The following is a 26,789-nucleotide window of genomic DNA, read 5'->3' as shown; positions in this document are numbered from 1 at the left end:
TTAGTAAGCGATTAGTGGAGTCCACTCGTGACCAAAGGGCTGGCCTATACTTCGGTCAAAGGATATGCATTGCCATCCAGCGTGGCAATGCCGCCAGCCTTTTGGGCACGATCCCAGCTGACAGCGATGCGGATGAATATTTTGATACTTAGTTTTAATATTTCCCTATAATAAGATCATTTTGTAAAACTGTTGTAAAGTAAATTAGTTAACAAACTTTAGCCTTTAAGTGTGCACATATCTGTAAAAACTTAATGATACAGATTTATTTACATCTGCTTCTAATTTTTATTACGTTAAAAACTAGACTAACAATTTTTGCGAGACATTTAAAGGTTAATGAATTCCTTTCCATAATTAATGCTAAACGTAAATTAAAGCAGGTTTCAATACTATCATCCCGTGATCATAAGCTTTTGGGTTACATTTTCATGTACCTATCTATCCATACTAATATAGTAGAGATTTTTTTGCTTATTTGTTTGAACCGGCTCCGGAACTAATGAACCGATTTGAAAAGTTCTTTCACTTTAAATAGGTTATATTTGATCCGGGTGCGAGCAGTAGTTACTACGAGCACGAGTGAAACCACGGGAAAACGGATAGTTAAACATAAAAGCTTCAATGAAACCGTATAAAAATTGATTCGAAGAAAGTATTGCTGGATATTATTTTTATTTCGACAGGCAATGGGCACATTTTCGATAAAGACTGCACAGTGCACTTTAAATTAAACAAGTTTCACATATCATTCAGGAAACAGAATATTTTGTATACATTCGTTAAAAGATGAATTGAAATGATTCGTTAAGAGACTTGTACCTTTCAGTTACGAAATAAAGACTTTCATGTGGAATTGAGATTCTTACATTATGGTATATTCAATCAATGTTATTACATTAAAAAGAAACGTGTAATAATTAGTACATATATTTTTTTAATTTGTTATCTGAACTTTTTTTTAATAAGTCTAGCCTCAGTAGGTCCGCAGAACACAACTTAAAATCCAGAAGAAACATGGTGGGTTTTAGTCAGTAAAAGTCTGTCAATCTCAGCGAGATGTAATAGATGTCTCATTTATAGGGAAAGGCTTGTTATTTTCCTAGTACATAAAGTGCGGGATACAGTTAGTTAAAAAATATTTGAACCATTACAAATGGTCTATATTATTAGTGCATTCGTGCTTCACCTATCAAGTTTTACCCTTCACATAGTCCTTGTTAATCCGTCTTTACATGACTAATATAATTCTCAAAACCAAACCAGTTAGTACCGACACTCGAAGCTGCATAATTTTCTTGTATTACTCTATTGTACTTCAATGAGTCCACACGTAAAATGTTGATTTTAATTTATTTAGTTTCGGTCTCGTGCAGTGTGAGGGCAGCGATTTTCTATGACTCGTATTATGGGACTCAGATTACAAGGGAGGATGTGAAAAGACACGATAAGGCTAATACTACTTTGTAAGTATTTTATTGGGTATTTTCTGTCCAATGATGATTGTCCAAAGTTTATGCTTATGTGAAATGAGGTGGATTTTTATTTTTTCAAAATGAGATTTTTTAAAAATAATGTTTGTCCATTTTTTTTATTAAGTAAATAATAATTTATTTCTACATCATCTTTCTTCTTTACCAGTTCCTGTGTTGCTCGTAGATTCCTCTTTAATTTTCTCTTGTACCTTGAGCCCATCAAAGCTGTCTGTTTGGATGGCAGTTTCGAGTTCTCCCACAGGATCTATCCCTGTATATTCTATCATTATTATCAACACCTTAAAGTTCAAATTCCTCTGCAGCTGGTGCGTCAATGAAATAGAGCCATGTGATCCTCACGAAGGCAGGAGAGTGGATGGTTCCTGCAACAACCTGCAACATCCTACCAGAGGAGCCACTCATACTCCTTTTGCGAGGGTATTACCACCTGTCTTTGATAAAAGTGAGTAAATGTCAATTATTTATTTCATTGTCTGCAGTCTTTTACCAATTTTATTGGCCTTGCTTTGTATTATTTAACCAAGCTCTGCTTTTACTAGGGGTAACTAAAGATTGATGTAAGATTTTGGGACCATTTCGTGACCTTGAACACTACACATTAGCAGGAATTAATTATAAGTAGCCAAAAGTATAGTTTTAGATAAACAAGCGCATTAGGTATTGCACCTAAATGTTAGATCTCTCTATTGATTTTAGGCTCTTAGAATTGACCTTCTTAAAAAAATGTTATGCGACACAGTCAAATTTACGAAAAAGTGCAAAATACAACCTACTAATACCCTCATTTTCTTCACAGACTTTGAGCCGAAGAAAGCTGCATCTGGAAATGACCTGCCCTTAGCCAGATACCTGAGAACCCGCCTGGTGTCAGTCGGTCGAGTACCGAGCCCCCTGTTCACGAACCTGGCCATCCACTTCATAGTCTTCATGTCTGCTGATATTGTTTCTTTGCATGACACAGGTATGAAGAGTCGGTTAGTACGTGCTTTAGGGTTTTGATTACAGGTGCTGAAATATATAGAGATGAACTACAACCAAATTATCCCCGATATTCCCTAGCCATATTTTGGCCAGACACAGTTCTTGGAAAGAAACAAATAAAGGTAAAGTACATTTATTTGCGAGAGCATGATGTATATTTAACTTCTCTTGTGGGAATAAAAAAATTAAGAATATTTGTTGTTGTAAACTTTCAGCATTGATTTGCTGATTTTTCCTTAAAAGACATAATTCGGAACTGATCAATTAAATTCAACCTTCCCTTAAACCGTTCGCCATGGTGAACGAGATATTTTTTCAAAATAACATTCACAAAATATAAATAACCAAAATTCACAGTTGCGCAGACTATAAAACTGTGACCTCAGTGCAAACAAAGGTCAGGTAGTGCACTTTTATTTTTATTTTCGAACTGTGTATGTAGATTAATTTAAATGTATCTAAGTTTGCGGAACATTGCAATAAGGAAATGCTTTGTGCGTGACTCACGTATATTTCGAAAAAGATAACTTGAGTTAATCTATGATGAAGTCAACAAGAGCAACAATGCATTTAGGTTGATAGATATCATACTCAATTAAGTTCTTACACTGTTTTTTACATTGAAGGTACTCAAAATTTTATTGTCTTACCTCTTTTTCAATGCTGAACAACTCCTAATTCTGAGTATAAAGGTCCATGCATACATTTTAGTCTATTTTATACATAGCTGTTAATAGATCTTTGTAATATCCCTCGCCTCAACTCACCTCATCTAACCCTCACCTTAACTAAAACTATCCTCCCAAAACAATAACTAAAATATTCCAATTATTTCACAGTAAACTACATAGCATGGAAACCATACTGCTGCCTGGAACGAGGCAAGACTGACTACATGTGCGCCCCCAACAAGATCCCTGATGATGACCCTGTGCACCGCTTCTCTGGCGTCCGATGCGTCAACATGACCAGACCTGAGACTTTCCAGACTATTGGCTGCATTAAGAATGATACTGCTCCTGAAAGAGTGAGTTCTTATATGTCCTTATACAAATGTTAGTAAATGATATGAATGCGTAATTCGGTTTGTGCGTTTGTTTATTGGTGATGGTAGAATAGCTGAATAGATTGAGATGAAATATGCGACTGGGATATGGTAGATATGATTATTATAGTTACGTTAAGTCGTAGTTTTTGTCTGAGTAGTTTCATAGTATAAAGTAATGTAAATGTCGTGAAGTTATGTTTTGAATAGGCATGTGCAAAGGTTGAACTTAATTCTCATATTTGTTGGCAACTCAAATTGTTTTTTTTTTTATTTATGTACAAAAAATTGCCTATTCATTTAAATTTTTAATTATTATACTCACGGAAATAAAGGTATTGTGACTATTATAATTATGTATGAATAATAAGATCAGAAGATAAAACCACCTACTGTATGTGGACAGTATTATTTTAATTACTTAATTATTGTTTTACTTTTGATTCTGTTTTCAACTTATTTAAACATAATTACAAGTATAGGTCCTAGACTTGATCCTTGGGGAACACATCTTAATAGAAAATTATTTATACCCGAAAATAACCGTGTTACAAAATAACAAATACCTGAACATTTGTTTTTGCTTTAGATCGTATCATCAACTCCATTACTGGACCTGTCAGTTATATACGGCAATGCATTGTCTAGCCTGATGCAAAAAGGACGCTCGTTCCAAGGAGGTATGGTGAAGACTGAGTTGGATGACAAAGGAAGGGTATGGCCACCCAGTACTAAGACTCAAGCTAATGTGTGCTTCTTGAATCAAAGACCTCAGGAGACCAGGTGTCATGATATGCGTAAGTAACATCAAATTACCAGCTAGGTATACGTCAAAAGTATCAATCAATCTTTCAAAGATTTGCACGTTATCTAGAAGGTTTGCACATACGTGATGTCTTGGACCGGGAATTGTCAGTGAAATGAACATTCATAATTTGAGTATTCGATGTATTCGCTGTTCGACTAGAAAGCCTTTCGAAATATTGTTCTTTTAATATTTTGTTTAACAGTGTTCAATTGTTTGTGATCGTCATTTGTTTCCTGTATTGTATACTCCCCTACTCAAAGTGTATTTGGTGATTGGTATTATTTTAAAAATAATGTTAAATAATTCTATTTCAGCCGAAGATGGTGGTAACACATTAGCAGGAATAAACCTCATGGTGGTATGGTTCTGGCGGTACCACAACTTCATCGCCAAGCAGCTGGCTGCCGTCAACCCCTGCTGGGACGATGACAAACTGTTCAACGTCACGAGGGATATTAACATAGCTGTGTCGTTACAGATATATTACTATGAGTTGTTGCCGATTTTCATGGGTGAGTATTTTTCAAGTTGGGGGAAATTTCTACATCATCGCCTAAATTAAGTAGCTGATGTACACAATTGTATAGGCATAATTTTTCGATTTCTCATAAAGTGGAATAGGTACCGTTGATATCAGAGTAGCCTTTGAATGTTGAGATTAGGTTCTCAGTTTAGTTTCATTCTTAGAACCTGTACCTATCTTACAACGAGAACCATGGCTTTTGCACTTGATAAGCGTGATTCTAAGGCCTTAATCAAAATGATGTACTTTTTTCCTGCGTCATAGAAATATTGTATCAATGCAAAAATTCAAGTAACATCGTCTCATCCTTTCAATGTTCAGGGTATGAGAACATGGTGAAAGACGGAGTGCTGACATCGACTGGCGGCTTCAAAGATGATTACAACCCACACGTGTTGCCGCAAGTTTCACTCGAATACCCCTTCGTATTGAGATGGGTGCACACTGTGCAAGAAGGTCCGCTCAAGTAAGTCACCAAACCTACATTTATGTACTTACTAAATATTTTTTAAACAAGTAAGTATGTTAAGAAACTGGATTCTATACTAAACTCTAAAGTGCTCATTGAATGTAAGAAACTCTGCTCAGATATCATTCTATTATAAAAAATAAAAAATTGCCAAAAGTAACTTACAGTATGCTTACATTTTCATTGAGCCACAGACTAAACACAGCTTGTGTGTTGTGTGTGATGCTTAGTAGTACAAGTTACAACATCTTAGGAGTCACATAATATTAGCTTATGTTAGAGCTTAATTTAGATACATAACGAAATAAGATAAAAATAAGTACGGTGAGTTTTACTTCCTATGTCCTTGCAAGGGTGACCCTGCGAATATCAGCTAGTAAAAATAAAACAATAACACTATTAATTATATTATTTTGACGAGTTAATTTATTATACTTTATTATCAGACAAAATAATATTTTTTTCTACAAAGCTATTCTGCTTAACTCCGATGTAATAAACACATTGAAATTTTAATTATAACTCAAGGTCAAAATCATAAAACGTGTAAATAGACAACTCTCAACAAAGTTACCGATCTAAAAACGAATTTTAATGTGTGTGTGTTTTTTTTTATATTTCAGATTATATGACAAAGATGGCTACTACCTGAAACAAATACCTATAGTTAATCTTACGTTAAGGACTGGTTACTTCGGCGTTGATGATAATATGGACTATCTGACCCAGGGCAGCTTTAGACAAGGAAGTGCTCAGTTTGATTATATTGCTGATCCTGATGTGAGTAACCTTTCAACTTATGCGTTTCTTGACGGCCGGCTGCGGTGCCGAAGCGGTGCGTTAGGCGTCGTCCTAATTGGGAGCGATCGTACGATGGCGCAATGCGTTTTTCATCTAAGGCGTCGTCCTAATTGACAGCAATCGTACGATGACACGATGCGTTCTCGTCGTGCGATGAGTTCAAACATACAGATTTCATCAGAGTGTCCTATTTGACCTCGCAAGTGAGATCGTGAGATCGTGAGATGAAAAACGCATCGCGCCATCGTACGATCGCTGCCAATTAGGACGACGCCTTAGATGAAAAACGCATCGCGCCATCGTACGATCGCTCCCAATTGCCTACAAAATGTCATGAAATGTCATACAAAAAGCACTGTACGACGCCGGTACGTCGAACGCTCGACAACATTAAGAAACGCATAATCGTAATTCAACTGTTATTGTTTGCTCTAATGGTAAAGTTGATGTCAATGTAGACTTCGTAAGAATGAGTTTCTGTCATGATTCCCTTGATACATTATAGGAAATTTCTATCCCGAATTACGCAAGGATTGTAGTGGAAAATATTGGGAATTTGGAATTTTTCAATCCCTATTAAGTGATTAGGCCTGAGTGACCTAATAAAGCAAAAATTGTATGTCAAGAAATTTATTCAATTAAAAATTTACATTGTAATTCTCATTTATTATTGTTATGTCAATATTTAATTTTCTTCAAAAATGTTTTCAGGTGACAGAGATGGGTCTCGGTCCTCACCAGTACGTATCCGACCTAATGACGAACGACTTAGCAAAGAATCGCTATTTCGGATTCCCACCTTATGTCAAGTACAGAGAGTTCTGTTTCGGAAAGCCGGTCCACAGCTTCGATGATTTACATGGGATCATTGACCCTGAGGTAATATTTAAAATTGAGCATGAAATACATCCGAATTTATTTTTATTTCATTATGATCATCGTAATAAAAGCTCTTTTTAAACTAATTTAAAAATAAAAAGTAAACTGTCCAACAAACGAATCAGATTTGAGATACAAGAATAAAATATATTTTTCTGAGACGTAATAAAATATGGCGACCAATCTTCATTGAAAAAAATAAAAACTGATTCAGATTTTTGACTAAACCACCATTTTGAGACGAAATAACATATACCAACGAAATACTTTTCCTTTTTCAGCGCATAGAAATCCTTAAAGAAGTATACGAGAAAGTAGAAGACATTGATTTACTAGCCGGTATCTGGGTAGAGAAGCCAATACCCGGAGGCTTCGTGCCTTCAACCTTCTACTGCCTGGTGGTGGAACAACTCAGACGAAACACCATATCTGATAGGCATTGGTATGAGAGACCTGACAGGCCTAATGCTTTTAATATTGGTAAGTTGGCTCAGGGTTCAGATAATAGAAGTAATAGGCTCTTAAAAGCCGGTTAAAGCATTTTAGTTTTCAAGAATATACAGATATGAATATGGCAGAGTTTTGAAGCGTTTATATCAAAATCATAAGTATATGTATTATGTTAAATCCATTTAAACCAACGCTTTTGGCTGAAACTAAGAGTAAGAGAACCATGATAATTATATGTTCAGTATAGTTCTCGCCGAGCTTTTCGTCGTCACTGTTGCATATCCACCAAAAACTATAAAGTGCCTTTTTCCAAATCCAATTTTGTCATTCTAAAATGAGTTTTCCCCTGTTTTTTTCAGCACAACTATCTGAAATCAGGAAAGTTACAATAGCAAGACTGCTATGTGATGTCGGGGACACAGTTGACAGGATACAACCTCAAGCGTTCCTGAAAGCTGGTTACGCGTAAGTTATCAATTTATTGATAGAATTTTAAGATTTTGTCAGTTAAAAGCTCGTTTCTTAAGTATTTTTTTACCGTATTTAATTATCTCCCTCCTCTGTTTCAGAAACCAAATGTGTTCCTGTGACGAAATAAACAAAATAGATTTCCACGCTTGGAAAGATGGGAAATGTGAACCTGAAAATCATTGGACCAAATACCTTGTATACTAGAATAATTTTATTATACTTACTATCTATAAAATAGTATTAAGGTGTTTGACCTTATAAAATCCAGTCTAAGTTCACGAATAGTCTAATGAATAATGATGCTATTTTCTATTTGTCCTCGAGTTGAGTATTTGTTTGAATAATTAAATGAATGACAAATGAAAACGGTTTTTTTTATTACTATGGCAACTACTTCTGTTTATTATCTTGAGGTAAACTAAAGGACTGTCATTAAAATGTAGTTACTGACAGACTTCGTTTTTTACTTTGATGTAATAATATGTGAGTTTTGAAAATAAGTTATGTCTGTGTAAATTAAAGAAAAAAAATGCTGTAAGTTGCAGAATATTTTCAAAATCGCATTTTATGCGCAATTGCCTAATATAAATACACTAACAGGCAGATAGATTTAATCAATTTTTTACTCATTCTTATGAAAAAGGTAAAATACTTTTAACCAAAGTTAATTTACTTTAACTAAAGAATTAAAAATGCGAATGAAACATGGTGACAATGCTAGGCTGTATAGCCTAGCATTTTCACCATGTGTGGTAAATTATATAATATGAGGTTTATTGAAACAAGTGCAAGTAGTATGTGGTTTTACTGAAGTAAATAATGAAGCAAGATTTTAACTTTTCACTATTGCAAAATAAACGTTTGTTCATTAAAGTCAGACAGATTGTCAGACACTTTTAACGAGACTACAGAAAAATTTTAAATGTTTTTTTTTTTTGTAATTAAGGGGTGATTGACCCGAAATCTAATCATTACCATACTGACATCATTTGAAACTAGTTTATCGAAATCGATGTTTTAGTGGTTTTGTTAATTTTTGAATTTATTTCAATTCAATGAGTTGACTTGACAAGATGTTACGTCTTGTACTGTTGGGCTTTTTATTCTGTGATGTGAAAGGGGCGCTGTTTTATGATTCGTACCATGGAGTTCCTATAACTATTGAAGATGTGAAACGCCATGACAAGACTAATACGACTTTGTGAGTATTTACATTATTTTTAACCCCCGACGCAAAAACGACCGGGGTGTTATAAGTTTGACGTGTCTGTGTGTGTGTGCGTGTGTGTGTGTGTATGTGGCATCGTAGCTCCCAAACGGATGATCCGATTGTAATGCGGTTTTTTTTGTTTAAAAGGAGTGTCATTCGGGAGTGTTCTTAGCTATGTTTGGTGGAAATCGGTTCAGGTCTTCAAGGTCATCAGCTCGTTTGTTAGGTGTGAGAAGAATGTTACACGCTCAGTTTACTTGCAAGCATGTGTGGGATCTGAAATTTGAAACACTAATGTCTTCTGGAACCACCGAGCTGGTCTGCTGTTAGGGCACGAAGGTAGGAGACGTAACCCTGAACTGCCTTTTAGTAAACCCATCGAGTTTGGGCTCGTTGAATTTGTCTTGACTAGTTCTCTTCAATTGATACTGATACTGGAAATGGGATGTGGCGGATGAAACCCTGGAATGCCGGAATGAAATGGATAAACCGATTTATATCTTCGCTGAAAATCTAGAATGACCAAAGGTTAATCTTTGTTGTTTCTCAATCTGTGCAATTCTCCCAGAGCCAGTATGTTATGAGGATTGTTAAACAGCATCCTTTGTCCGAGATCGCATAGAGCGACCTGACCGACTGAGCACTGGCACAGAAATAGTGAAATAATATTCCTTAATAACAGTAATTATACAGTACAAAGTTCATTCGTTAGAAAGGAAGCCATCCATGGTGGCTCTCTTATAATTGTAACTAATAATTTAAAGTGTAAGGAACGTTCAGATATAGTAAAATTATCAGTCGAGCGCAATGTAGAATTATCATGTGTTGAACTGGAGCAGTTTGTTATAATTTGTGTATACAGGCCTCCTTCAGGTGATTTTAACACTTTTGAATCAGTAATGGAAAATTCTCTCTCTAAACTTAATTCCACTAGTAAATCACTTTTAGTTTGCGGTGACTTCAATGTTAATATTTTAGAATCATCTTCTTTAACTACAAGGTTGCTAAACTTATTTAAATCATTTAACTTAGTAAATTTATTTCTAGAACCAACTCGAATTACGGCAACCTCGTCAACCTGTTTAGATAATATATTTACTAATTGTAGCGCCACAGAGACTCTGATTACCAATGGCCTAACTTCCGATCATTGTGGTCAACTGGCGCGGTTTCCTGATAAAAAGAATAAAATCAAGCGGGAAATAACATGTCGGCCCTTAACAACCAGTCGTTTTAATAGTTTTAAAAATAATATTAACGCGAAACTAGACAATGAAATATTAAATAAAAACAATCCCCATTTAATGTACGGAGCACTATTTGATATAATAAAATACGAATTTAATTCTAGTTTTAAAACCAAAACGCTCGTACTAAAAGAAACGGCTAACTTCAATGAGTGGGCTACCCCCGGCATTTACAAGAGTAGAGTTAAGCTGTATGAGTTGTATGAAATGAAAAATTATAATTTTGATGAAAATTTTATTAGATTTGTTAGGAATTATTCTAAATTGTTTAAAAAAGTTTGTCATGCGGCAAAATCAATGTATTTCAGTAATAAAATTAAGAATAGTAAGAGTATAATAAAAGCGACGTGGAATATTATAAATAGCGAGACCGGGAAAATCAAACAGCGTGATAATCAGTATAAAATCATTAATGAGAATCAAGTTTATGAGAAAGATTCTGATGTAGCTCGCGAATTTAACACATTCTTCTCTAATATTCCAATCAAGACCACTAGCGGCTTAGACTCCTCTGCCACCAACGCCGAAAACCTTTTACGTAGTAGTGTTAGTCAATGTGAAGCCACATTTACCTTTAGTTATATTTCACCTTATGACATAGTAAGAACCTTCAAGTCATTAAATTCAAAAAAGACAGGTGATTTATGGGGTATCTCTGTTAAAGTCTTAAACTGTATTATTGACGATATTGCGCCCTATTTAGCTCGTATATTTAATGAGTGCATTGACTCAGGTACCTTTCCTGAACTTATGAAATACAGTAAAGTTATACCTCTCTTTAAATCCGGGAGCAAGAACGATCTAGGCAACTTTAGACCGATTTCAATTCTGCCCGCGTTGAGCAAAATTTTTGAAAAGCTAATTTTAAATCAACTCCTCCGGCATTTTAATTCGTACAATATTTTACATGCGGAACAATACGGTTTTACAAAGGGTCGCTCCACAACGGATGCCGGAGTTGCTCTACTGAAACATATATTCAGTGCGTGGGAGAAGTCACAGAATGCTATCGGGGTGTTCTGTGATCTCTCTAAGGCGTTCGACTGCGTCCAACATGAAACGCTTACCAAGAAGCTAAAGTATTATGGTATTAGAGACAGCGCACTTAGTGTTATTAGCTCATATTTAAGCGGTAGAATGCAATGTGTTGACGTTAATGGTGTCAAATCTTCCAATCTACCCGTTCATTTGGGCGTACCGCAAGGGTCGATTTTAGGTCATTTTTTGTTTCTTGTATACATTAATGACTTGCCATATTATTTAAAATCATTGTGTGATGTAGTATTGTTTGCTGATGACACATCTCTAATTTTTAAAGTTGATAGGAATAGAGTAGATTTTGATGACGTGAATTCTTGTCTTTCACTAGTAACGCAATGGTTTACAGCCAATAATTTAGTTTTGAATACGAAGAAAACAAAATGTATTAAATTTGCTTTGCCCAATGTAAAAAATCTCGGTCCCGGTGTAATTTTGAACAATGAGGAACTTGAAACGGTACATGCTACGACTTTTCTAGGGATAACAGTAGACTCCAAAATTCAATGGGGTGAGCATATAACTGGCATCACTGGTAAATTAAGCTCTGCTGCGTACGCTGTCAGGAAAGTAAGAGCTCTCACCGATGTAGCCACGGCGCGTTTAGTGTACTTTAGCTATTTTCACTGCATCATGTCCTACGGAATTCTTATGTGGGGCAATGCTGCCGATATCGAGAATGTTTTCGTACTACAGAAGCGCGCTGTCCGTGCTATATACAAACTTGGTGCTAGAGTCTCCCTTAGGGAAAGGTTTAAGGATATTGGTATTCTGACTGTGGCGTCTCAATACATTTATGCCAATATAATATACGTAAGGCAAAACCTAGATTCATATAGTAAAAACAGCGACGTACATCATTTTAATACTAGAAATAAACATAAGTTAACCGCACCTAATTATCGTCTACATAAGGTGCACGGTTCATTTGTGGGGCTTTGTGTACGCATTTATAACAAAATTCCGGTTCATCTGTTGGAATTAACGGACAGTTCCTTTAAAAACAAAATCAAAGAAATTCTTGTTAAAAAGGCATATTATAATGTTAATGATTATTTCACAGATAAACGCAGATGGCAGCTCTGAAGTGGAACAAAAGTGCTTTATTTTATTTTGTATTTTTCGGTGTTTTAAATTAATAATTGATAAAATTGAATTGTATAATTGTAAAATAAATTAATAATAATTAAATTGTATAGACAGCTGTGTTGCTGGGAAGTTTGTTCTTCACCGCTTCTTCTTTCCAGCCATAACACTAGGAAGTGGTGAAAGGGGGGCGTTTTGGGGGTGCTGTCATTCTTGTAAAATCTTGACGTTAAAAAGTGCTAATCGTATTAGCCTATTTTAATAAATGATTTTGACTTTGACTTTGACTTTGACCCCATCTTAAAATAAAAGAAATTAACTGAAAGAAGGGGGACCGCTTTTTACCTTCAAAAACACTTACATAAATCAAATGATACCTACCTAATTACAACATTCGTATAAAACAAAATTATATACACAGTTATAAGTAGTATATACTTAATTACTTCTAACGTTAGGCTAATAAATTAGAGCGGTCCCCCGACACGACAAAATTTAGTTTAGTCTGACATGCTTTAGTTGGTACTTACGTAGTGTTAAAAGTTATTTTTTGCTTTTTATAGGGTTTAGCGTTTTTAACCTTTTGTCATACTAATTGCGTACTTTTTTTGGGTCGGGGGTTTTTTAAAATTTATAATTTTGTTTATAGTATTTGTACCTGCTCAGTTTTTTTTTTTTGAGAAATAGAGAAAAAGTGTATTTTGCTTTGAATTTAATAACAAGTACCTGACATTTATTTCCAATTTCTGAATTCGTCAATTAAGACGAAAGACAGCCACCCGTTTTAATTTTTCTTAGTGGAGTTCAAGTACGATGTATTAAAAATAAAAGTGTACTCATCGAATTTCTAGATTTGGATAAATATTTCTTTTATATAAAAATATAATATAATTCGTTATCAGCTGGTGCGTAACAGAGATAGAACCATGTGATCCTCTAGAAGGGAGACGAGTGGATGGGTCCTGCAACAACCTGAAGAACCCACCCAGAGGAGCCAGCCACACGCCCTTCACTAGGATACTGCCAGCTATTTATGACAAAGGTAATGATAAAATTTTTAATAAGCCTAATGTTGTCTCATTAATGTTTGAAAGGCGGTCTTAAAGTAGACCTTGGAGGCGCTGTCGAAAAATAAGACACTTTCCATAAACCACAACATTCTTCAAACAAAAATGGAAGACTTTGGGCAATATTGTTTGTTAGAATCCTAACAGCTGCTGTCTATTTAAAAATAATAATTTGCTTAAACAATTTGAACATTACACTCATTTTAGTAGAGCTCAAGAAATTGACATGTTTTGTTTTTTCCTGGACTACGATACACGCACAACTATGAAAACTTCAATATTATAATTCAATATCAATATTATTGAAGCCTCTAAAAATTATCATCTACACTATAACGCTGTGTCTTCCAACAGATTTCGAGCCAAAGAAGACACTATCAGGCAACGAAATGCCCCTCGCTCGTCTACTGAGAACACGACTGATATCAGTCGGTAAAGTGCCCAGTCAGAGGTACACGCAGCTGGCTATTCATGCCTTCGTCTTCTTGTCTGGTGATGTCGTTTCTCTACATGATACAGGTAAGATATTGTTGTTGTTATTATTATCATTAGTCATTGAAGTTCTTTTCTTACAATCGGAGCTTGTTGGCTACTGCTTCCCTGCGAATTTCAAGCTAAAGTTCTTCTAATATATGTATTATGTAGTGCGAATGAAAACTGCAGGCATGCAGGACTAATTTTGCTTATCAATCACAAGAATTACAGTTAATTATGGTATTCAGGTTTTTTGCAAACTTTTTCGAGTGTTAATGCTCTCAACTGATTATTTGCTTTCCTGCCTGTTTTTCACATTCACAGTTCTTACGAAATATCGATATTCCTCGCAATATTTTTCTATCGTATTTTGTCCATGTTCATGTCCATCGTATTCGTAATCTATCATTCTTCTTTCAGTAAACTACATTCTATGGCGCCCATACTGTTGTATGGAGAAAGGTAAATCAGACCCATACTGCGTCCCTAACAAGATTCCTGAAGATGACCCGGTGCATCGCTTCTCCGGTATCCGTTGTTTGAACATGACCAGACCAGAGTCTTTCCAGAGCATTGGGTGCATACCTAAAGGGACTACACCAGAAAGAGTAAGTAACATTTTCTGTTGAATTAAGAAACTGAATCTTGATTTTTGACCAAACAATTTTGAAAAAATCTCGTGAGAAACTACTTAAAGGTATCTAGACTAAGCAAATTGTGCTGGATCCAGACTCATCCCATATCATGGGCAGAAAAAAGGATTTAAATAATGATAATTTACCCAGATCTTCTTTTGTTTATCCTGCAGATAATTTCTTCAACACCCCTCATAGACCTTTCTGTAGTGTACGGCAATTACATAAAGAACTTACAAGAAAAGGGCAGGTTGTTCAAAGGAGGACTATTGAAGTTCGAAGTGGATAATGGTAGGATCTGGCCTCCCAGTAGTAAGACGACAGCTAACGTCTGTTTCTTGAACCAAAGACCTCATGAGACTAGATGTCATGATATGCGTAAGTATTTTTCATAAGATAGTAATTGGTAACTAGCAACACAATGAATACAATTAACGGATACATCAAATATTAACAATTTTTTTAAATGATTTTTACTACAAATAAAAATTATGAGTCATCATTCTATTCAGCTGTCTGTTTTAGAAACTATAATAATTATTTTTACTGAGTTCTAATTTGAATTATTATTAAATGAACCTATTAGCTTGCTAATTTTAATAACGTCTACACTATTCAGAGCCATACGAAGAACTTAGTACCTCTTCTAATAATTCCTTACGTTTACAGCTGAAGACGGAGGCAATACCTTAGGTTCTATCAACCTCATGGCTGTCTGGTTTTGGAGAAACCACAACTTCATCGCTACAGAGTTGGCTAAGGTCAACCCTTGTTGGAACGATGAGAAACTATTTGCCACTGCCAGAGATATAAATATTGCTGTTTTCATCCAAATGAATTATTATGAGCTGCTTCCAGTGTTTTTAGGTAAGAACAGTGCCAAAAAAATAATATTTATCAATTTCTGTAAAGTATTTTCTCCAAAGTATTTTACATACAAAGATTTGATCCCACTTAGTAACCGCAACATGTTTCAACGATGTATCAACTTTTTAACTTATGGGTAAATTGTTTCTAGAGCACATAAAAGAAAGAATCCCGCTACAATGAATATTAATTTATGTAAAAACTTTTTTGGATCAAAGACCTTCAAATTTCGTACTTACACGATACACGATAATATTTTGTGGTAATTTATGAAAATGATATTAATGTATGCTGGACTAAAACGTACTTTAGAGTGAAAATATTTTCTATTTAATTACTACTAGACTAACAAGGTTTCATAGTCTCTTTGAGTTAAAATTTTCTATCGCACAGTTTTATGAAGCTTTTGCTTTTTGTAGTAAAATATGCTTTATATGCTCCTAAGTACTGTAGAGATGTAGTACTGAAGTAGATTAGAAGTAGGTTTTATTAATTGTAATTGATACTGGCCGGACAATGATATAAATAGAAATAGAATAGTTTTTATATTGAGGTGTGTCACTTCACCCCCGAGTCAGCGAATAAACGCAAAGTTAAAGTTATTATTGAATGTTTTAATTTAATATCCTGAGGATCCCCGGTTCCTGGCGCACCACGCGCTACAGTACTTATGAATATTTCAGGATATGAAAACCTAGTCAAAGATGGTGTCATAGTACCCAATGGAGGTTTCAGGGATATTTATAATGAGAAAGTACTGCCTCAAGTGTCTCTGGAATATCCATTCGCTTTAAGATGGCTGCACACCGTCCAAGAAGGCTCTTTGAAGTGAGTTCATGTTTTTCCTTCTCTAGTTTATATAAATGTATGCTTTTCTTATATGGCAAAATATGTCGTTATTAAATAAGTAAATCTCCTGCAGTCCATTTCGCTTCTTTCAAGCATTGCGTATACGGATTGCATATCGTATATCATCTTTACCAAATTTACTTCAAGAAAATTCTTAAGTCAGTCTTTTGAAGAAAAACCTTTATATCTTATTTTTCAGGATGTACGACAAAGACGGCCATTACCTAAAACAGTTCCCCATAGTGAACCTTACCTTGAGGACTGGTTTCTTCGGAGTAGACAACAATATGGACTATATTACTCAGGGCAGTTTTAGACAAGGAAGTGCTAACATTGATTATATTGCTGATCCTGATGTAAGTAGAGTACCTAATCACTATCTGATGAAGAAACTCCAGTGATCCTATTATTTCAAACTAGCCGTCTTTTCGCGGTTTCACCCGTGTCCCGTGGGAACTACTGCCCGTATCGGGATAAAACATAGCCTATGGAATATTGTAGCTATCATCAGTGAAAGAATTCTAGAAATCCGACCAACTTACAAATTCTACCTCTTTATAACATTAGTATAGATCTATGATCAAGACTATAATCTAAACTGTTATGTCATTATGTAAACGGATCTAAATCATTAACAAAAATTATGTCACCTTAACGCGTGTTGCGTTAAGGTGACATAATTTTAATCCTAATTTCATATTAATGGATGTTTCAATCTTCATTATAGATGACAGAACAGGGTCTAGGGCCTCATCAAAGGGTGTCCGATTTGATGACCAATGATATGGCAAAAAACCGTTACTTCGGTTTTCAACCTTATGTCAAGTACAGAGAGGTGTGTTTCGGAAAGCCAGTCAGAAGCTTTGGTGATCTTCGTGGAATTATTGATCCTGAGGTTCGTAATATTTAGTTTTCAAAGTCATCACGATTTTTTATTATTGTCGTCTTTTCATCTTATCACCTTAGACAGAATAATCGGAACTATACCTCTAATGTTCATCATCATTAAATATTTCTTCATTTTCAGAGGATTGAAGTCCTAAGAGAAATGTATGAAAGAGTAGAAGACATGGATCTTCTAGCTGGCATATGGACGGAAAGACCGATACGCGGAGGTTTTGTGCCTCCAACCTTCTACTGTCTCGTCATTGACCAGCTAAGACGTAATATTATAGCTGACAGACATTGGTACGAAAGACCGAATCGTCCTAATGCTTTCAATGCTCGTAAGTATTTTGTATCGATTGAACAAGTTTGAAATAACTAGAATTGTCCAATTTCTACATTTCTTCTTCCTCCTGCCCTGTTCCCTCAATAGTTTTTTTTAAACGTCCCATAACTTGGTGTTACTCATTATAATAAAAATGTTGCTTTCAGTACAACTGGCAGAAATAAGGAAGATTACAATTGCAAGAATTCTCTGTGATGTCGGAGACACAGTAACAAAGATTCAACCACGTGCATTTTTGAAGGCTGGCATCAAGTAAGTTTACAAAATTGATTTTATTAAAAAAAAAATAAAATACCTATTCTTCTTTTTTACTTCGCGGAAATATTTTCTTCTAGTGTTGCTATTCAAAAAAAAATACATATATACTATTTTTGATACTGATGTTTTATGTATTTTCTAATAACTACGACTTTTATTATTTTTAGCAACAAAATTGACAGCTGCAACAAAATTCCCCAAATAGACTACAGAGCTTGGAAGGATGTATCGTGTGAACGACCTTTATATTGGAATCAATATAAACCGATATAAACATGATAATGTGAAACCATATTATGTAAATAAGTTGTTATATAACCTGAGGTGTTTGACCCCTTCAAACTGGTCGCCATTAATATTTTATTTACAATCTAGATAATGAACTTGAAATATTAATAAAAGCTTGATAATATAAAATCGATTATTAAATAATCAGTTATTATCTACCGGTAAATAGTTTTATTTTCTTTATTTATCTCCTTTATTAGTAATTATTAATACTTAACTGTAACACTCTAAATTTTCGTACGCTTATACTATTAGTTCCAAATCTGTATTAACTATGAATTTCAATCAATTAAGATGCTGATTTAGGTATATATATCTCCGCGTAACTAGGTAGGTAATCGATTTTTACAAGTTTATTAGAATTACTACTAAGATTAAGTTTTCCAAATGTTATTTTAATCATTTTAATTATCTTATCCGCAAGTAGCAAGACGTAAGGTTCTCAATTTACAGGTCATCATCGGTGGGTTAATAAAAATAAACATTAATCCATTTAGATAAAGAATCTTAATTGATTTGTAATCGCTCAATTCATTAAACAAATGGCAGGCGGTTTCAATAAATACTAATTGATTACTTTTCCTTTCATAAAAAATTACTTTGTATTGTTACAAAAACAAAATAAACACGAATTACTCGTGTTTCTATTTTTCTATTGTTTTTCACTATACAATCAATTAATATTTGAATGTCGATTTTTGAGTGATTAGTGGAATATATCGAAGTATAAAACGAAGGTTCCACCGAGATTTGAACTCGGATCGCTGGATTCAAAGTCCAGAGTGCTAACCATTACACCATGGAACCGGTTGATATGATACGCGAAATGGCGCTTCCCTTTCACTACACGCATTTCGCATGACGTCACTTATTGATAAGTTTTATGTCTCACGATTCACTTCATGCACGATTTAGATTGTAAACATACTATTCACACATATTCTGTGTTGTGTGGTCACAGCTGTTAAGTTTATTTGATTGTTTACTTTCTAATACCTACGACGTTTCCTATACGAGAATCGCATTGTTAACATTGTTCGTAGAATTCACGCAGATGGGTTAGATTATAAATCTTTCTCTTATAATAGGTTATTCAAAATTACTTTGAAATAATATTCTAATATTGGTAAAAAAATATTAACACGGAACACTGAAAGGTAAAAGTTACTGAATGCACAGTTAAAAGAACACTTAAAACATCTTTTATTCTATAATCGATTTAAGCCTATTTCATAATTTAACTTAATTTATTAAATAATTAGTCACACGGTGACTTAATTTTTTTGCCGCAAGTGTAGTCTTTCCAGGCTTTTATGTTGATATCTGGTATTTCTTCACAACTTTGCATTGGATTCCTGTAAAAAAATAAAATCAAAAAACGTTCTAGGAAGGTAAGGTTTCGATAAAATATTAATACAATTTTGAATCGAAAAATTGTCCTTCTATTACACACATAATTAGGACTTAAATCTTTTGGTGCCATACACATAATGATGACCAAACTGTAAGGGAATATAGATGTTTTAGAATGTTAACTTACTCAGGTCCAATTCTTAGGAAGGCTCTCGCTTGTATATGAGAGACAGTATCTCCAACATCGCATAAAACTCTTGCAATCGACACCTTTCTTATTTCTTGAAGTTGTTCTGTACAACAAAAAAGTCATCATCAAGCAAAACAAGCAGTAATGACATTTTCGATCATCAAATAACTACATTTGTGAAAACCCACTGCCATTTTATAAATAATGTACCTAAGTGATGCAGAAGAATGAGTTAATGACTATCATGTTGGGACGAAGGTCTAGGCATGAATGATAATGGATATATGTAGAAGAAGGAGACGACCAAAGGAACGATGGATGGATTGTGTGAAAGTCAATATGGTAGCCATAACAGTATTACCTGTGAGTTAATGACAGATAGAAAAGTGAGAGAAGGAAACCTGCTGTGCTGACTCAACTCACCGATGGTAAACGCATGAGGTCTATTAGGCCTCTCATACCAGTGCCGATCAGACTGCATAGTACGAAGCAACTGTTCCACAACTATACAGTAGAACATGTGAGGAACCCGACCACCATCTAGTGGCTTTTCCACCCACATGGCTGCTAGTAAGTCTATGTCTTCCACCGAATTGTATAGCTCTGTAAGCTTTTCTAAAACCTGTAAAAGGACATGATTTTTATAATGGCTTCCTTTTGTTGCGATCAGTTCACTTTACATTGCCACACTCGCTTATAGTCCGATTGATCGGTAGGTAATTCAACACGACACAACAGAGAAAGAGATAAGTTGCAGAATCGACAAATACGTACTCTCTGATGCATCGAAGGTTGTACCAATAATCAAGTCCAGATTCCGGACTGCTTTTGAAAGTTTCTTAAAATCCCCAAAATTATTTCCACTTGACTCTTATGATGGTCAAATCATATTGAAATATCTTACCTCTGGTTCAAAGTACTCCGCAAGGTCTTCGAAACTGCTGATAGTTCTACCACTAAAGTGCTCCAAATACTTCACATAAGGCTGAATGTACATGAGGCGGTTTTTAGCCAAATCACTGGAAAATGTGTCCTGGGAGACTTGGAATATTCCGGCCATTCTCTCGGCCATCTGGAATAACATAAGTAAATATTATGATACAATGATGGTACATCAATCAAATGACGGGGAATTACTTCCTTTACCAGGATGAAAAGTGGACTAATGTTTGTCACCGCAGTAGGTACCTATTTATTTATCTTTTGTATCAATCAGTTTAGCCACTAGTTTGGGACTAGATATAAATTGGTATTAGTAAGTTATAGTTTTAAGACATTAAAATGAAATCTTGTTTTAAAACTTCATAATAATTTTAAAACTTTACTAATTTTACTTTTGGCTTTTGAGGAGAAAATTATTTTATTAAACACAGATAGAACTCAAAAATCCTGTGTTTACTTCTTCCTCCTAAAATTTAAATAAACCCTTACATCAGGATCCACAACATGATCATCCATCTTAGCACTGGGTTGTCTGAAGCTGCCTTGTGTCAGGTAGTCTATATTATTGTCTACTGCCAAGTAACCTGTTCTTATAGACAGGTCAACTATCGCCTCCTTCTTTATGTAGGTACCGTTGGCATCGTACATCCTAGAAAAGAAAACAAGAATTAAGAAAAACATTTGACATATAAATTCAAGAAATAAATTTGACATATAAATTAAAGAAAAACATTTGACATATAAAGACAAGAATTAAAAAAAACACAGTATTCTTTTGTTATATCCACGTATCTAGAGCTAGCTACGTCTTGTGTCCGCAAACATTTGACGATCTCAGTTTCTTTGCAAAACTCTCAACCGGTTAAGCGGTATTAGAGTGAAATATACTAACTTACCATATTCATAAGTTACTAAGGAATTCAATTAGGTACAGATGAATCATAATTGCCCTAAAGGACAGTGTCAATAATACTTTTACATCCAAAAATTATTGAGTAAATAAACGATGTGACAAATTAAAATAATATATTGCTTACTTTATAGTGCCTTCCTGCATCTTATGTAACCATCGTAATGTTAGCGGAAATTCCATAGATAACTGTGGCGTTAGTTGCTCTTTGTAAATGTCTCTGAAACCATGCGGGTGCAAAACTCCATCGTTAATAAGGTTTTCGTATCCTGAAAAACAAAACTGCTTGTTAAATTAACGTAAAATAATTGCTAAAATGACTTAATAAATTTTTAATTTGGAACGATCAATAAAAATGAAAAGTACAGTTTGATTGGCATTAAGGTAAATTATTATGAACAATTTAACTTCTATTTTTACTTACATTTGGTTTCAATTATTTGGGTGCAAGTAAAGAGAGCAATGAGTCCTAATTAGGGAGTCAAAGGGTAATAATAATAAAAAACGTTTAAAAACAACGCCGTACGTCTCACGGACTCCACTTCTTATTACGGTCTTTCAAATCTGTCGGTCACGTGACCTCTAGAAGTGAAAAGTTAAAAAGAAGTTTCCACATCAAAAAACTAATGACTACATAAGTTCTTACCCATCATCATCGGCAGTAGCTCATACAACAGAATCTGGGCCTGTATAGCTATATTAATGTCTCTTGTGGTATAAAACAATCTCTCATCATCCCAACAGGGATTCATCTTCGCTAGTCGGTTAGCTATGTGGTTGTGAAGTCTCCAGAACCAAATAGTTACGATGTTTATTGGCATTAAAGAGTTTATTTCGTCAGATGCTGGAAATAAAATAATAGATTTTATTTTAAACCATAAAAAATTACATAATTTCAGCAAAACGCATCAATTTCAAAGAGCATAAAACAGCTCCGCACGGCGTATTCTGAAAATTTTATCCATAGAGACGCAAGATTTTGCGTGCTATTTGAAGCACATAAGAAGACATTGCTCACCCATCCATTATTAAAAATAAAGAATTTAAATCTTACTATTCCCCAGATCTGCACAAAAACTAATTACTACACGGTTCTTAAATAATGTGTTACGATTGAAGTAGGAAATAAGTATAATACTCGTACCTAATTCTTCATTATGTTCAACGCGCTGTTTATGAATTTAACTTTACATAATTATGATTACGGTAATTGCTACAATGGCTTATCGCTAAGAGCAAACTCTTGACCAAGACAAAAATAGAACCCATGTATGTTTAAATTAAAATGCGCAGTTTAAAGCGAATCAACGGTCTGCAAAAATAATATGAGCTAAATAACTTACGCGTCTTATGACATCTCGTTTCATAAGGTTTTTGGTTCCTAAGACAAGATGTATGATTGACATCTTGTGGTGGCCAAACTCTGCCATGTTCAACCTCATACTTCAACAATCCACCTTTGAACAGTCTCCCTTCTAGCGCTTTGTCCAAAGAATTTCCATAAACGCTCGATAAATCGAATAGTGGTGTGGCACTCATTATCTGAAAAGAAAATGGATCTCTGTTATGTTAGCTTGTCCGTATCTATGTGTGTATGAATAAGTGAGACAAAAAACAGATTTGGAAATCCGTAATACTTTGGTCGATTTGGATTGCGTAAATGATGACATGACAGCAAAGAGTGTTATTTGCGACATCTGATAGGAAGGTATGGAAGAAGAAATAATAAATTTAGGATAGAGTTAATGACGACTTCAGTTGATTTGATAACATTCCCAACAATCACAACTTCTAAGCTCTTTCATATAGTCTTTGCATAATAAGATTTAAGAAGATCACTCGTTCTTACCCGTTCAGGAAACGTATCTTTTTTTCGACATCCCTGACTTTGGAAAGTCATAGGTCTCGTCAAGTTAAAGCATCGAATACCAGAGAAGCGATGCACTGGGTCATCAGCTGGCACTTGTATAGGGGCGCACATTTCATCCTCCTGGCCTTTAGGAAGGCAGCAGTATGGAGTCCAGAGAATGTAGTTTACTGAAAAATGTGGCAGAAGCACAAGAATATGAGAAAAATATGTATTTTATATATAAGTTCAAAGAACTACAAAGTAGAATGTGTGTATACCCTTACAAAATAGAGATCGAGAATAACAATTCAAGGGTGTTGACATACTGGCAAAATTAAAAAATAACAGGACAAATACAGATTCTGTAAATATCGTATGTAGTTTTCCCAGAAGATAATAAGTCAGTTACAAGTATTTGGGATTTAACCTGGCTTGATCTTGACTTAATACCTATTTTCCTTGATACCTTACCAGTTCAACGCGTCCGCTTTTTTATCCAAGAATCGAAACACAAATAAACAAGATCTTGACCACAAATTACAACAAGTATAACAACATAGTTTTGCATTTACATCTATAAAACGCATTCTTACTTAAGTTACTATTACGGAAAATTTGCTAAGAGAATGCACACTGCAAACAATTAGTCGGCCGATAGTTCGTTTTAGGCTCATAAATCAGAGTGAAGATGAACGATAGTACGCACATTTCAAGATCACCTGATATTTAACCGCTATTAGACATACTAAAAACTTTGATTTTAATAAATATTTTTTTAAGAAAATATTTTGGTTAACCATCGGGTCAACTATTGGATGAATGTTAAGTTTGCAGTCTGAGGGTGTTCTAACTGACAGTGAGTTCATTACTTGTGTCATGTAGATTGCTGACATCTGTCGATACAAACACGAGAAAGTATGAAGCCAGTACTGTGAATGTTTGATCTGGAACTTGAGCTTCTGACAGAAAATTGGTTCTAACTCGTCTTACAAGAGGCAGGTCTGACTTTGAGTTTGAACCACAATCTGTAAAAAATATAGTATTAATTAATGGTAAATGTGACCTATGAATACCTGTTTAAGTTTTCTTCCACTTCGATGTCTCTTAAAATGGCAATGATTATGTAAATGTTGCTTTTTAATACTTTTACTTATTATTGAGCAATATTTAGTTTTAAGCGATATTAAAGATCAAACCTAAGAAATAATATACTATTTAATTTTATGCAATCTCCTTTATTAATAAAAAATCTGGACCCGACACTATACCGTATTTACTTACGAAGGTGGTAAAAATTATTTACCTTTATCAGAAACTGCCGGTAGCATTCGGTAAAATGGTGTATGAGTAGTTCCTCTGGCCGGGTGTCTCAAATTGTTGCAAGATCCATCTAAACGTCTCCATTCTTCTGCATCACAAGGTTGAATATCGTTTATGCACCAACTGAAAGGTGTTTAGGGTTAAAATAGAGGAGATAAGATGTACTAAGCTCAAGATTATGTGGGAAATCATTAAGCTATGCTGTTTAGAGCTAATGTTAAAATTACTATAAAGCTTTGTGAAATAATATTAATTTAAATTTAGAATGCATTTTATTAAAATTGGGCCGAAAAAATTGCAAATTTTTCTGGGAATCAGAACTATTGCAAAGTATTTGAAAATATAAAATAACAATGTAAGTAGTTCTATGATGTTTAGTTAAAATAGAATAATGGTGTTGTTATGCTACCTGTTAGTTTTAACCACAGAATATTAATTAAGGCCGATTACATTTAACCTTGAACCATGAACAATTACGATCTACTTAACTTAAGTACGATAACTTAATCATCTGGTATCTAAGCTTATTACTTATTTATACGCAATTACAGGTTCTTATTAATTCAAAATGTAAAGGTACTGACTTATATTTTCTCCAAAAAAGGACGTAATATGGAAGATTTTATTCAGGGTCATATTTTAAGATGAAGCAAATTTTTCTGTGTATCTAGGAACTTCATTTTCTTCTAACTCAACCTCAAAATCGTTAATTCGAAGGCTGATAAAATAGAACTGTTCGAATGTCAAAAACAAAAGACAGTCCCCAAAAGACCCACCCTTCACCACTTCCTATGTGTTTCTGCTTATATAATAACGCTATATAAAACATGCCATAATTCTTTCACAAGAATAAAATAAATATAGGTTCTAAACTCACAAAGTTGTATTATCCTTAATATGTCGCGTAACCACATCATGACTTACAGGAGTTCCCGTAAAGCTATCGTACACAATCCCTCTACCTGAACTAAATACACTAAAACACAAAACTATGAGAAAAAACATGTTTATTCTCTTTGCAACTATTTGTTACTTATTATAGTCATTCGTTACATATCCTTATATATGTTCAAACTTGCTATTGTTTATGTGTGTGCGTTTACCAGTGAGTAAAGAAAGATGAGCGGAGATGCCATAATGCAGGTAGGTCAGAATCTTTCTTCTAGGGGCAAATGCGCACGGTGGGCATGAACAAAACGATCAGATATGAGTGAACTAAGAAGTCGCTGGGGTGCTTTAAGATATCTGTCAACGATTTTTGGTATTACAAAAAAGGCTAAGGTTACTATTCCCTCGAACACCAACATTTTGGCTCGCTACGTTGTTAAGGGATTTTCCATTATGGCACCTCCGCAGGGCATTTAGTTGTCCGTGGCGTTTACACACATTGGTCATGTTTACTTATAGGTGTGTGACTGTACTAGTTAGTGAGAATTTTAAGGCTTTTCGTAAAACATATGACTAGCCAACAGACTAATTACTTCATAGAATTGAAAATAAAGTGGTGTGTTAATCCTTGATTTCAGGATATACATAGTGGTGCTTTGTATAAAAATAATAAACATAGTCTAAATAATCACTAGACCATCAAGGCTTGATTCAAAAGATTCAATTTAGTAACTCTAATTTTGAAGACGATTAAGATTTTTAGTGGGACAGTCCTCGCCACAAATATAGTCGGTAGTCGTGGTGGCCTAGTGGGTAAAGGACTAACCTCTCAAGTATGAGGGCGCGGGTTCGATCCCAGGTCAGGCAAGTACTTACCAATGCAACTTTTCTAAGCTTGTATGTACTTTCTAAGTATATCTTAGGCATCATTGACTGTGTTTCGGATGGCACGTTAAACTATAGGTCACGGCTGGCATTGAACATTCTTGGCAGTCGTTACGGGTAGTCAGAAGCCAGTAAGTACGACACCAGTCTAACCAAGGGGTATCGGGTCGCCCGGGTAACTGGGTTGAGGAGGTCAGATAGGCAGTCGCTTCTTGTAAAGCACTGGTGCTCAGCTGAATCCGGTTAGACTGGAATCCGACCACAACATGATTGGGAAAA

At 34.7% G+C, this 26,789-nt stretch overlaps 3 protein-coding genes and 1 non-coding gene across 4 annotated transcripts; 2 read left to right on the top strand and 2 right to left on the bottom strand.

Annotated features, from left to right (window-relative positions):
- Positions 1-1,262: 1,262 nt before the first annotated feature.
- Positions 1,263-8,289, top strand: LOC124630433 (peroxidase-like). Its single transcript, XM_047164336.1, has 12 exons — positions 1,263-1,466; positions 1,799-1,938; positions 2,293-2,457; positions 3,317-3,504; positions 4,112-4,319; positions 4,645-4,842; positions 5,175-5,319; positions 5,946-6,102; positions 6,835-7,002; positions 7,284-7,482; positions 7,812-7,917; positions 8,022-8,289. The coding sequence occupies exons 1-12, from the start codon at positions 1,339-1,341 to the stop codon at positions 8,125-8,127; spliced, it is 1,908 nt and encodes a 635-aa protein (XP_047020292.1). The 5' UTR covers positions 1,263-1,338; the 3' UTR covers positions 8,128-8,289.
- Positions 8,290-8,996: 707 nt separating this feature from the next.
- Positions 8,997-18,189, top strand: LOC124630734 (peroxidase-like). The gene is made up of 12 exons (XM_047164712.1): positions 8,997-9,124; positions 13,407-13,546; positions 13,926-14,090; positions 14,466-14,653; positions 14,854-15,058; positions 15,350-15,547; positions 16,231-16,375; positions 16,596-16,752; positions 17,124-17,291; positions 17,424-17,622; positions 17,774-17,879; positions 18,053-18,189. Exons 1-12 carry the CDS (start codon positions 8,997-8,999, stop codon positions 18,156-18,158), a joined length of 1,905 nt encoding a protein of 634 aa, XP_047020668.1. The 3' UTR covers positions 18,159-18,189.
- A 719-nt stretch (positions 18,190-18,908) lies between these two features.
- Positions 18,909-18,980, bottom strand: Trnaq-uug. The gene has a single exon. It is a non-coding gene; the product is annotated as a tRNA-Gln (tRNA).
- A 384-nt stretch (positions 18,981-19,364) lies between these two features.
- LOC124630614 (peroxidase-like) lies at positions 19,365-24,745 on the bottom strand. The gene is made up of 11 exons (XM_047164577.1): positions 24,721-24,745; positions 24,287-24,442; positions 23,418-23,605; positions 22,912-23,110; positions 22,215-22,412; positions 21,696-21,837; positions 21,148-21,307; positions 20,621-20,788; positions 20,140-20,338; positions 19,714-19,819; positions 19,365-19,528 (listed from the first exon to the last, which is right to left on the bottom strand). Exons 1-11 carry the CDS (start codon positions 24,743-24,745, stop codon positions 19,432-19,434), a joined length of 1,638 nt encoding a protein of 545 aa, XP_047020533.1. The 3' UTR covers positions 19,365-19,431.
- Between the last annotated feature and the right edge of the window lie 2,044 nt (positions 24,746-26,789).

The sequence above is a fragment of the Helicoverpa zea genome, chromosome 5 (genome assembly GCF_022581195.2).
Source record: "Helicoverpa zea isolate HzStark_Cry1AcR chromosome 5, ilHelZeax1.1, whole genome shotgun sequence".
NCBI lineage: Eukaryota > Metazoa > Arthropoda > Insecta > Lepidoptera > Noctuidae > Helicoverpa > Helicoverpa zea.
Note: the sequence above shows the minus strand (reverse complement) of the source record. Positions and strands in the feature narration are given on the sequence as shown.